The sequence below is a fragment of the Pteropus vampyrus genome, unplaced genomic scaffold, assembly GCF_000151845.1.
Source record: "Pteropus vampyrus isolate Shadow unplaced genomic scaffold, Pvam_2.0 Scaffold276, whole genome shotgun sequence".
Lineage (NCBI taxonomy): Eukaryota > Metazoa > Chordata > Mammalia > Chiroptera > Pteropodidae > Pteropus > Pteropus vampyrus.
In genome coordinates, this window is record NW_011889057.1 from 1,756,374 (window position 1) to 1,768,497 (window position 12,124).

Consider the following 12,124-nt stretch of genomic DNA (forward strand, 5'->3'; position numbering starts at 1 on the left):
AGCAGGTCTGGGTCTCTTAAAAGTTTATTGAGACTTCGTGTATCCAATACCAAAAAACTGGGACCATGCTATTTATAGATATTCTAGAATACCTTCTCACCTGGTCCCCTAAATGGTATGTGGGACAGAGGAGCACACTCTTCTCTCATATAAGGGGGAGGGCAAGGGGACAGAGGTCTTCTCTTTATCTCTAAAATTCAGTTCAACCACACACTCCCAAGAGTAGCTAGTGACTCTGATCCCTCTCTCTAACCCTGCTGGGCGGCAAGGTCAAACAAAAAAGACCAGGCCAGAACCCAGGATCTCTATGGGGTCCTCCCGAGCTGCACCCTTGCTCACTTCCCCCTTCTACCCACTTCCAAGTCTCGCAGAAGAAAGGAGGAGGTAGAGAAAAGCAGGGGCTGGGTCACATGTGGGAAGAAAGACAGGTGCTGGAAGAAATTGGGGTTAGAGGAGCTGAGATATTAGCATGTCCTACAAGTACCTCAAACCTAGTCTAAACCTGAATGCATGATTTAACCCTTCCCTAAACATGCTGTGCTCCCCACATTCCCTGTCTTATCAAGAGTGTCATCATCCACTGGAAAACTGAGATTCATCTGAGACATCCTTCTTTCCAACCCTTCATCCAATGAGTCACTAAATGAGTACTATTTGGCCTCTTAAAGACCTACAGGTCCCGATCACTGTTCTCCGTTCCCATACTGCTGTAACCAGGACTGGCTACATAATTTGTGGGGAGCAGTGCAAAATGAAAAAGCAGGGCCCCTTCTTCAAAAAGGACCTCAAGACAGTGACCACAGAACATTAAACCAAAAACCGGACTTTTCAAGAGCAGCACCCTGTGCGATAATGTAGGTGGCATGCCTATGAAGCCAGCCCTAGCCCTAACTCAGGCCCTGCCGGTCTGTTGTCTGAACTGATGCCTCTTTACTGCTCTCTCTCATTTCTGGCCTGCATGCTTTCACTCCTTACTCACAGTTATCTTAGTGCCAATCTCTCCATCGCCTCCAGGATAAAACCCAGCCCCTCAGCATGATACACAAGGCCTTCCTTGATCTCAGCCTTGCGCACCTCTCCAGGATCTTCTCTGTTGCTCCCTACCTCACACTCTTTGTTCACCTCTACCTAAACCTTTGTGACTCTATGCATCCTGTTCCCTTTGTCCAGAATGTCCTACTTATCTTCCCAAAAAAACTGTTCATCACTCAAAATCCAGCACAGATATCTCTCTGTGGACCCTTTTTCCTGATCTCCTCCCTTAACAGCTAACTCCTCTTCTCTAAGCCCCTGATACACTTTAGAGCAGAAGTTGTCAAACTTTTTCTTAACAGGTAAGATAGTAAATATTTTAGGTTGTGCTGGCCAAGAGGTAAAATTGAGGATATTGTGTAGGAACCATTTAAAATGGAACCATTTTAAAATGAGGAAGAAAAAAAAATTGTTGGCTCATGGCCCACACAAAAATAGATAGCAGGCCAGGTTTGGTCCATAGGCCAAAGTCTGCCAACCCCTGCTTTAGAGAACCATTTAAGCATTTTTATATTTACATATTTGTCTCCTCTGCTAGACTATGCATAAGCCCATGTACCAAAACTTCTTGTATCCCTAACATGTAATACGTATTTGTTGAATGAATGGATGAACGATTGAAACTTGTGGGGAGTGAGGCCAGAATCCTGGCTGCTTCGTTTCCCACCTTTCTTCATCTGACTCCTTTTTCAGATGTGCTAGGATATTACATGGGACCCTCTGACTTGAACCGTCTCCAAATCCTGGAGAGAGGGAAGGCAGTGCTCCCCGCCGCTCCCCACCCCCGCTGCCCCCCCCCCCAAAAGCCAAGGCTTCTGGAGTGCCTAGAGTTGATCCTCGGTCTTGTCCTTTGGCCCCTTGGGAAGTGGCTCAGATGTTCTAATGCTCTATCTCTATGTCTCAACAGTTCTTGGCAATGATCTTATAGGTGTTCTGCCATGCAAAGACAGGAAGGGAACAGAGCTTGGTTTTCAGGAAGGAGAAAGGGAGAGATAATATGGCTCTGGAGTAAGTAACAGGGGAATTTCAACAGAGAAGCCCAGATTTCACTAGCCAATGCAGAACAAGTAGGACTGGAGGCAGGGAAGGAAGTGGCTGAGCTTGGGTAACTAGAGAATTTCTTATTCTTTCAGTTTAGCATAATAGGCAACATGAAAACAGGGTACCTCCTGTTTGGAGCTTGACTGCCCACCAGAAAGGACTGCCTTTTGAGTTAGTTGGATTTCTTCTTCCACTGGAGAGAGAATTGAAGGCTGGGAGACTCAGGTGAGTGATCTTGTGGTGGGTGTACTTTTACTTTCTCTGTCTCCTCATCTCCCAGGTAATAAAAACAGAAAAAAACTGAGGCGTGTGTATGTGTAGTGAATAGGGACTATAGCAATATCCTAAATACAGAGAGGAACTCCTGGGTGGTCTTAGGGGGCAGGGAAGAAATTCAAAAGGTTAGAGGGCACTGGGGTGTGGCATGTGGGTAGATATTGAATGAGACCTGGAGTTTGGAGTGGACAGAGACTAGGAGATAATTAGATAAGAATTTGGGGAAATTTTTGAGAATAGGAAAGAACTAAGAGAACCTATGGAGAGGACTGGAGATCTTGGGATGAAGAGGCCTGGGGATGGTTCGGGAGGCTGGTGAGCTCCTGGAGCAGTTCAGGTGTCCAAGAGCCCAGAGTTGTTCAAGAGATCTAAGTTCAAAGTCAAGTTCTGACTCCCTCTTCCCCTTCTACCCACCCCCTCCTTCAGCCTCTGTCATGTGGAACACCTCTGATGCCAACTTTTCCCGCTACCATGAGTCTGTGCTGGGCTATTGTTATGTTGCAGTTACCTGGGGGGGGAGGGGGGTGGTGGCTGTGACAGGCACCATGGGCAACGTGCTCACCCTGCTGGCCTTGGCCATCCAGCCCAAGCTCTGTACCCGCTTCAACCTTCTCATTGCCAACCTCAAAGTGGCTGATCTGCTCTACGGCACCATTTTTCAGCCCTTCTCCATGGACACCTACCTTCACCTGCACTGGAGAACTGGTGCCACCTTCTGCAGGGTTTTTGGGCTCCTCCTCTTTGCATCCAACTCTGTCTCCATCCTTACCCTCTGCCTCATCGTCCTGGGACACTATCTCCTCATTGCCTACCCTAAGCTCTTTCCCCAAGTGTTCAGTGTCAGGAGGAGAGTGCTGGCACTGGTGGGCACCTGGGTGGTGGGTTTGGCTAGCTTTGCCCCGCTCTGGCCTATCTATAACTTGGTGCCTGTAGTCTGTACCTACAGCTTTGACCGAATCCAAGGCCGGCCCTACGCCACCATCCTCATGGGCATCTACTTTGTGCTTGGGCTCAGCAGTGTAGACATCTTCTGTTGCCTCATCCACCACCAGGTGAAGTGAGCAGCACAGGTGCTGGATCAGTACAAGCTGCACTAGGCAAGTGTCTGCTCCAAACATGTGGCTAGGACAGATGAGGCCATGCCTGGTCACTTCCAGGAGCTGGACAGTGGGATAGCAACAGGAGGGGCCAGTGAGAGGATTTCATCTGAACCAGTCAGTGCTGCCACCACACAGACCCTGAAAAAAGACTCATCAGAAATGGGGACCAGAGTAACAGCAAGGTAGCTAAGCAGACGGCAGAGAAAAGCCCTCCAGAAGCACCTGCCAAGGCCAGGCCAAAAATAAGAGCCCAAAAAACTCAAGACTCTCCATCAGAGTTTGGGAAGGTGACTCTGATGTGTTTTGATGTGTTCCTCTGCTTTGTCCTGAGTTACATCTCTTTCTTAGATGCCAGGGTCCAGGCTCCCCGGGTTGTCCATATGCTTGCTGCCAACTTCACCTGGCTCAGTGGTTGCATCAACTCTGTGCTCTATGCAGTCATGAACTGCCAATTCCACCAAGCCTATGGCTCCCTCCTAAAACGAGGGCCTCAGAGTTTCCATAGACTCCAGAGTTTCCGTAGGTTCCATTAGAACTACGTTGCCACTCACCAGCATCTGGGACTGTTTTCTCCAGAATTATAGTGGCCAACTGGTATAGGAGTAGATGAAAGTAAGACCTGTGGACATTTTCATAGACAACCTCTCCCCAAACCCCAAATTAGGCATATCCATCCCTTACTCAATGTTTTAGGCTGTCCAAGGTGCATTATTAATTATTAATAAATGAATTCCATTCTTTTAATGCTCAGGTGTGGTCTTTGGGGAAGAAGGAAATAGGCCAGGGTTAGTTTGCAGGTGGAACCTAATAGTGGAGAGTTTTGGGGGACCCAGGTCAGAGCATGGACGGAAAGCAGTTGGCCTGGGACATAGCCTTCGGATGAGGAGTTTCCAGGTATAAAACATATGAGTTTAAGAGGATTAGCCTGCTTTTTGTTTAACTTCTCAGAAATGACCCCTACCCCAAACTATTGCTGCCAGGATCCTCCCATCCCTGCAAACAGGTATTTTTCAGCTCAAAACATTTTTTTTTAATCCAGCTTTGATAGCCACTTCAGTGAGGCCAGCCCCTAGCCCTTGCCTTATCCAAAGAGAATGTTCACCGGAGAGGACTCGATCTGTGAGAATGGAATAGAGTTTAGCTGAGGCAATGGTACGTACACAGGCATTCTAGCTGCCTTAGCAGGGTCATGCTGGTTGGAGCTAAATCACTTGACCCCTCAGTTTCCTCAGACTTGCTCTTGTCATCCTGGGTTATAAAAGCAAAACACAGACTCTAGTTAGGAGGGCTCAGGGGCCAGCTGAGGGGAGATCGTACCATTCCCTTCCCCCAGCCTGACTAACATCCTGTCACTGTTGCACATGCAGCACACACAAACTTAAAGCACCTGTGGCCACCAGGTGACGCTGGTCCTCTGTGTTTCCTTTCTGGTTTCCCCGTTGAAGACAGGTATCTGAGGGACTGAGAGTCCAGAGACACCCCTCCTCTCCGTTCAAGCAAGGGTGGAGACCCAGGGATCTGCACCCTTCTCTTTTCCTCAAACTTAGGAAGAAAAATGAACAATTAGACATTTATTACTCATGAGATATTTATTGTCTACTTGGTTAGGGTGGTGGAGCAGGTTTGGTGCTGTGCTGACACTGGGGGTGGAATGTGAGTCATGTTGAGAGTGATGCTGCTCTGGCTACATGCCGTCCCCTCTTTGCCCCCAAGTCCGTGCTTTGAAAGAACAAAGTGAAATCTGGAGAGATTCATACAAGGACAAAAATATAGTGGGGATGGACAGATCTATACCCTCACATTCAACACTTCTGGGGCTCAGGAATCCTGCCTCCTAATTCAGAACATGTGCTTCTGAAGTGTCCTTCTTCTACAAAAATTACAACAGTCTAAACTGAATCAGGTATAGGCTACTGAGGCAGGGGCCCAGACAAGTGGGGTGAACAATAAAGGACCAATAAAGAAAATCATCCCAGGAGTGTAGAAACCAGGGTTTCTGAAAATGTACTCATAATTAGCTCTGAACCTGAGCAGGGCCCTGGACCACTCTGGGCCTCAGGTTTTATCTGTACAAAGATGAGGGTGGGGTGCATGCTTATGTGCCCCAGTGCTGTCCTAAATCCTGTAAATATATTACTTTGTGTAAACTCCACATAATTTACAATGAGGTATCTATTATAATCTCTTGCTTACAAATAAAAAAAAAATTGAAGCACAATTTGGCTTATGCAATTTGTCTAAAGTCGAAGGGCTAGTAAGTGGTATGACTGTGATTTGAGAACAGAGAGTCTGACCTCAGTACCAGCCCACATGTCTACCACTACAGGATATCAGCCTTTCTAAAACTAGAATTGAGTGACCAGATGATCCCTAGAAGTCTTTCCTGCTCAGAGCTTCTAAGATTCTGAAAGTTGATAATTCTCTAAAGGGTTGTAAAGGGGTTTACTTTTCATATTCCTTGAAGGCAATTCAAAAGCTTTAGCAAGGGGAAATGAGCAGCAATAGGGATTGAGGTTAGACTTCAGGAGGGACTTCCCAATTATCAATCGCTAGAAAAAAAATGAGTCTGGGGACACAGCAGGAAACCCTGGAGTCTGAGACTAGAGAGGATAATACTTAGCAAGAAAGCAACCCCTCCTCTCTCACCCGCCACAGCCCACACATCCCCCCGCCGCCCCCCGCCCCTAATTTCGATTAAGACTGAATGAGGGGAAAGAGGCAGAAGATTCTCTCAGGCTTTCTCTCTCTCTTGCGGGTGTGCATGGCGTGCGTGTATCCATGCATGAAGTCCCTCATGATGCGGCGCCCACGCGTGTCTCGGGGAAGTATGTGCATTTGGGGGCCCTCCTGAATGTGAGTCACTGTCTGTCTCCTTGTCCCTTTATCTTGTTAGTCTCCCGCCCGAGCTCTATCACTGACTTTCTGACGCTATCTCTCAAGGCTTCTCTTTGTCTCTCTCCATCTGTCTGTCTCTCCTGTAGGCTGTCTACATCTCTTGTACCTCTGTTATCGCCTTTTTTCTCCTAAACTCCTTCTTTCCCTCCTACCCTGGCTCCTCTCTCCCCGCGCCTCCTCCCCAGCCCCCCCCCCCCTCCGCCTGCCCCCCCCCCCCCCCCCCCCCCGCTCTTGCTCGCTCGCACACTCTCTCTCTTTCGCTGTCTCTTACAGGCAGATTTATGGTCAGCCCAGGGCCTTTCATTGGCCAAAGGCTGACAGGACTTGATTTAACGCCGCTTCTCATTGGCTGAGCTTGACAGGCCGATTTACGAGTCGCTCTGCCATTGGCCAAACTGCTTTGGCCCTGATTTATGGCTCAGTGGCTGCGGGGAAGGGGGAGCAGCTGGGGAGTGAGGCTGCCCCTCCCCTCGTCAGCGCTGCTGTCTCCCTCTCCTCTGCTTTTTCTCCTCTTTCTCTCCCTCCCCTCAAAGAACCGCAGTCCCTCTACCTGTTCTTCAAGCCCCCTCCTCCCTTCTCTTTCATCCAGCGGGAGGGGAAAATGGGGTGTGGTGGTGGTGGTGGGGAGGAAACAAAATATGGTTTGAGGGGGTAAACCCGGGCGGAGGAATCTGAAATATAGGGGTAGAGTCCGAAGAGAAGATTGACCCAGGGAGAGAAGATACTGAACAGCAAAGGGGAAACTGAGGCGATGAAAGGGGTGACAGGAAAAAAAAAAAAAAGGAAAGCTGAGGAGAAAAGACTAAGAGAAAAGAGGGGATCTGAGGAGAAGAAAGGAGAGCCTGAAAAGAAAGGGCACATTTGAGGAGGCAAATGGGCTGAAGCGGGGAGATTCGGGAACTGAGAGAGATTTTTCAAACATCACTATTCAGAGGAAGATGGGAAATTTCCTCTTCAGACAATGGCTCTGAAAAGGGAGAGACTTAACCCTTTTCCTGCTTAGAAAAAAAAAGTGCAGCTCGCTGCGAGCATTAATTTAACATCACACGTAGGAGCGTTACATTTTCTAGGATTGGACGTTTTCAGCGATCGAGAATTACTATATTTTGTAAATGGAAATAGCCCTACTAAAAACAATGCTATAAATAGAATGATGTCATTTGTTTCCAAAGACTATCAATATACTAGAGCCATGCGAAAATAATAAAAGCAAAATATAGGGGTAAGGTGAGGACTGTAATCTACGGGTTATTTCAGGGTAAATGGCTGCAGCGGCTTGCACCACCAGTGAGTATTCTTGGGGCAAACGGGAGATAAAGGAGCAAAGACATAGAGAAAGGCACAATAGAGAGGGGAAAGAGAGGAGCAGGAAAGGAGAACGGGAAGGTAATAGTGAAGAAAGAGGGAGGGAGGACAGAGAACTAATAGAGAAGATAGAACTAAGGTGGGTTTTTATTTGTCGGGGGCGGGAGGGGGGGCTGGGTAGTGAGAAAAGACTAACCCCCCAGAGGAACTATTGAGATAAACAACTCCTACTCCTCCTCTCAATGAAGATAGGTGTCTGCAAGAGGAAAAGTCAGGCACCTCCCACAGGAGATGTTCTACTTCCTCAAGGCCGTAGTAAGCTCCCCATTCCCTACACATCACTCCTCCCCCTTGCCCACCTCCCCAGTTAAATTTATGAGTTCAGGGCTGGCCTTCAGGAATTAGGAATATTTATGCTTCTTTGAGAATGAGGTTTGGAAGGTGATAAATAAGTGGCCATGGGGGGTGGTGTGCAGCTGGGGGCTCCTATTTTTAGCATGGCCACTTTCCCAAGGCCTCCCGTCCACTAATTCCCTCTCATCCTGAGCCAGAGAAGGGAGCATTGAGGGAGGTGGGGAATGAGTTTCAGATATCAGGAAAGGGGTTTAGCTATCCTGAAGAGCCCCTCAGGACTACAGATCTTTGCAGCAGAAAGGGTTGAAGGCAGATGGGAGAAGAACTTTCCGAACATCCTGGCATTCATATGGCTCCTGGAGTGCAGTTACAGCATTTCTGCAGAAGATGGAGAGAAATGAGAAGCCAGTTTCCCCTCTGCCCCCCTAAACTCAGTTGCCAAGGAATAGGGCAGAGGAGCCAGGAAATTCAGAGACAGGTTTATCTGGCATGTCACCTCTCTCATAGGGCAAAAAGATTTAAAATCCCACCCCCACCCCCCCTCCACACACACAGAGCACAGCCTGGGCCCCTGGAAAAGGAGGCTAGGAATGTAGAGCTTAGGGCATCTCGGAATCTCAGTCCCCAACCTGTCCACCCCCACTGCTTGCTGAGAATTAAAAACAGCCAGTAGTTCTTAATACCCCTTGCCCTGGGCCTCCAGGAAATGAGGGAAGGAGGGGATCTGTCCAGAGATCCACATGGCTTCTCCAGCCCTTAGTTCCAGGAGCCATTGTCTGTGACTCCCAGCCCAGTCAGAGGGCTTGCTCTGGGTTTGAGTAGGTAATGAACAAAGATGGGTCCATGATGAAAAAGGAGTCTAAAGAGAACAGAGAGACCTGGGGAAGAGCTGCCCCTGCACACACACTATGCTCTCCATCCACTACGGCCTTAGCAAGGATGGCCACAGCACACATGCTTGCGCACAGGCGCACACACCCCTCAGACTGTGCTGCCTGGAGTGGGAGAAGGGAGGGAGAGAGGGGTCTAGACTGGCCCTTTAAGAGCCACTTAGGGTCAGAAAGCCTGGGCTACAGAAAGGGGAAGGAGCTGATGTCAGAAGACAGATGGGCAGCAAGATGGGGATTGATGCTAATGGGGGAGTTAAAGCTAAGTACCCAGACACTCAGAGGGCAGAACTGCAGATCTGTCTTCCTTATGCTCACCCCCACCCCCAAACCAAGGCTGTAAATCTGCCTTCTCAACTGGGGGAAGGGGGAGTGAGGAAAAACGGAATGCTCTCTTCTCCCTTTTCCTATTTTTCCTTACCCTGTGCCGCCCCCTCTCCCCAATTCTTTTGTCCTTCTCCAATCTCTTCCCCCCAATCTATAACCCCTTCCCACTAAAATTTCCAGTTTTGGGCTTTGCACCAGGAAATGAAGGAATGGTTTCAGCTTGTAGAGTTTAAAAGGAAACCACAACAAGGTCTCCCTGACCATACCCAGATGGGAATGGGTTGGTGGGATTGCGGTAAGAGGCTGGTAGGCTGGAAGCTCCCTCCCAGGTGCCTCAGTTTCTTTTCCCTCCACCCTCTTCTTACTTGGAGGTAACTGTAGCAGCCTTCTCCCAGGACAGTGAAGGCAGGAAGCAGGATATTGGTCGCCAGTTGCTGAAAGGGGTGTGAAAACTTCAGAGCTGGGTTTGTGGAGGCCTCTGACACACTGAGATGTTGGCGGGGTTGGTGGGCCTCCAAGGACAGCTAAGGAAGCTGCAGGAGCTGTCCACTAAAAAAAGATGTATGGTCTGGTTTCTCGGAAACTCCTGGATCAAGCCATTCCCTCTCTGAGCACACACCCTGCCTGCTGAGTAGAGACAATTTCAGACCAATAGTCTATTTACTGTAAAGGCAGGATCCAAATGCTCCTCACACCTCTCAAGAGGCAGTTGGTGACCTCAGGGAAGGCCACCTCAGAGGGGCTAGAGCTAGTAACCCTTGGAGAATTCCATTTCTTCCCTTACTTCCAGGTGATACTGTACCTCCCAATTTTCAGGACTCATAATCACCTTTAGCTCCCTCTTTACTGGCAATCAGGGTCTTGAGAAGTTACTTTATATTAGAAGAAATCCCTCTCCATCTCATCTGTTGCAGTGCTAAACCTGAACTCCTTTTTAGTCCTAGAAACAATTGGTGCCTGATTGCTCCCTGGTTTCCAGATCCTCCTCAGTATCATAAGAGAATGCCCCTAAGACATCAATCTCATCTCTTCCCTCCTCCTAGATTTTCCTTCAAAGGCTTAAAATCAGCTCAAGGCCCTTCTCTCTCTGTTCCTAAGTTTTCAAGGACAAGGAAGAGAGCAAGGTTGGACTGGGAAAAGGAGAAGCCATTGGAACCCAGGCTTCCAGCCTCCCAGCATCTGGCCAAGAACTCCCTCCCTTTCCAGGGAGGTCAGCCATTGCCCTCGGCCCTGGGCCCTGGTACTTCTCTATCCTGGTGATAAATCCTGTCTTTGTCTCCCCCTCCAACCCAGGCCCCAGGCGGCTAGGGGTCAGAGGCTGGAGGAGGGGTCATGTGGAGGAGGGAGAGACGCAAGGAGAGTGGGAGGAGAAGATGGACAGGAGCAGCTGGTGAGCAGGCATGGGGGTAGGCAGTGAGGGGATGGGGCCCCTTGATTCTACAGATCCTGACTGCACATTCCAGCAGGTCTGCATTCCAAGTGAGAGAGACAGGATTCCTGAGATGTAGAAATACCTTGGGAATGGCCCCTGGAGCATCAGGAATACTGAGAGATGAGGGGTTGGTGTGGGGTGACTCAAACAAGGAGGCTCCTGAAAGAAATTGGGGAATAAGAATATTGTGGGAATCATCCCTATCCCCACCACAGATTCCTACATATGTGCAGTGTGCGAATGCTCGTAGATGGACAGATAAACACACATGCACACACACAAGATTTATGGCCCATCAGCATGAGGGAGCCCAGGAGAGCCAGCCTGCCCCTTGCCTGGCCCCTCCCCAGCTGCCTTTTTTTGCTGTGACTTTCCTGTCTTCATCGCTCCATTCTTTTTCTTAGCTCTCAGCCTCGCTGCTCTTTGTGTGGTTTTCCCTCACTCTCCCAGTTTCTGCTGGCTTTCTGCTAACTCTTAGCCCTGCTTTTTTGTGTTACTTTCTGTCATTGGGCTTCTCTTTCCATCTTCCTGTCCTACTCCTCCGCCCTTGGACTCCATCTGTCCTGCCTCTGAACTCAGGCCAAGCCATTGCCCTGCTTCACTGCCACCCCAGAGACCTCTGTCTGGCCCAGTGGGGCAGTCAGGTTTCAAAGAGGGATAGGAAGGAGAAAAGAGGCTCTGAATGAGCCCCTGCTTTGGTGGAAAGTCTAGAATCATTGTGTTATGATATGGGGTAGAAATTGGTGGAGGATGCCAGGTGACCAGGAAAGCTCAACTACGGAAGGAGAGGTGAAATGGAAAGGAAGAAAGACTGATAGAGAAAAGATGCTAAAGAGAGAGGGGTAAGGACTAAGAGGTCCCTTTAAGTGTATGTTTTGGGTCAGTCTAAAGAGGAGGAGCTGAGGGGCATTTACTGAGTCCTATTGAGACACAGATCCAAAGACAAGATCTGGAAACCCAGCCGGAAAAACAAAGATTCGATTTCCACCAGGCAGCCACAATTCTGAGCTCTCTCGCCTACCTGGGAAGATCTCACAGACCTCTTCTCTGCAGTCTTGGAGTGCTGGTTCCCTCCCAACTCACCTCCTCCCTGACCATTTCCCCTCCCCACCAGCGAGAATGACATCAGCTCTGGCTGCCCTGCCACTATCCTCAACCCTGCTGATGTACTCTCCCATGGGTGAATCAGAGGCCAATCACTTCTGCCCCACCCATTCATTCTCCAGTCCAGGAGCTGGGGCTTACACAAGCCAGCTCCCCAGGGTGGGAGTACCAGGAAGGCCTCTGCAGGACATGGTGGAAATAAAGGGGGGGCATGGGTACCAGGGAGAGGGAGAGGAACTGGAAGGGGGGCACTTGAGGAAGAGGGGCTGTAGCACTAAATCACCCTGTGGGGGGCTCTCTCTGTCTGAGCTCAGTGGGGTAGGGAAAAGGATAGACATTTAAGGAGGGGGGAGAGAAAAATGGAGAATGGC

The 12,124-nt window shown here is 49.3% G+C and overlaps 1 protein-coding gene and 1 long non-coding RNA gene across 3 annotated transcripts; one reads left to right on the forward strand and one right to left on the reverse strand.

Moving 5' to 3' along the window:
- The first annotated feature begins 2,222 nt into the window (after positions 1-2,222).
- On the forward strand, positions 2,223-4,179 carry GPR84 (G protein-coupled receptor 84). The gene is given in 3 exon segments (XM_011375879.2): positions 2,223-2,298; positions 2,776-3,606; positions 3,609-4,179. Coding segments are annotated over 2 exon segments (1,197 nt in total). The 5' UTR covers positions 2,223-2,298; positions 2,776-2,783; the 3' UTR covers positions 3,983-4,179.
- Positions 4,180-6,600: 2,421 nt separating this feature from the next.
- Positions 6,601-11,732, reverse strand: LOC111729694. Of its 2 annotated transcripts, none has more exons than XR_002776328.1 (3): positions 11,671-11,732; positions 10,732-10,808; positions 6,601-8,381 (listed from the first exon to the last, which is right to left on the reverse strand). It is a non-coding gene; the product is annotated as an uncharacterized LOC111729694 (long non-coding RNA). The 2 variants fall into 2 exon arrangements; XR_002776329.1 differs by having other exon boundaries at positions 6,601-9,766.
- Between the last annotated feature and the right edge of the window lie 392 nt (positions 11,733-12,124).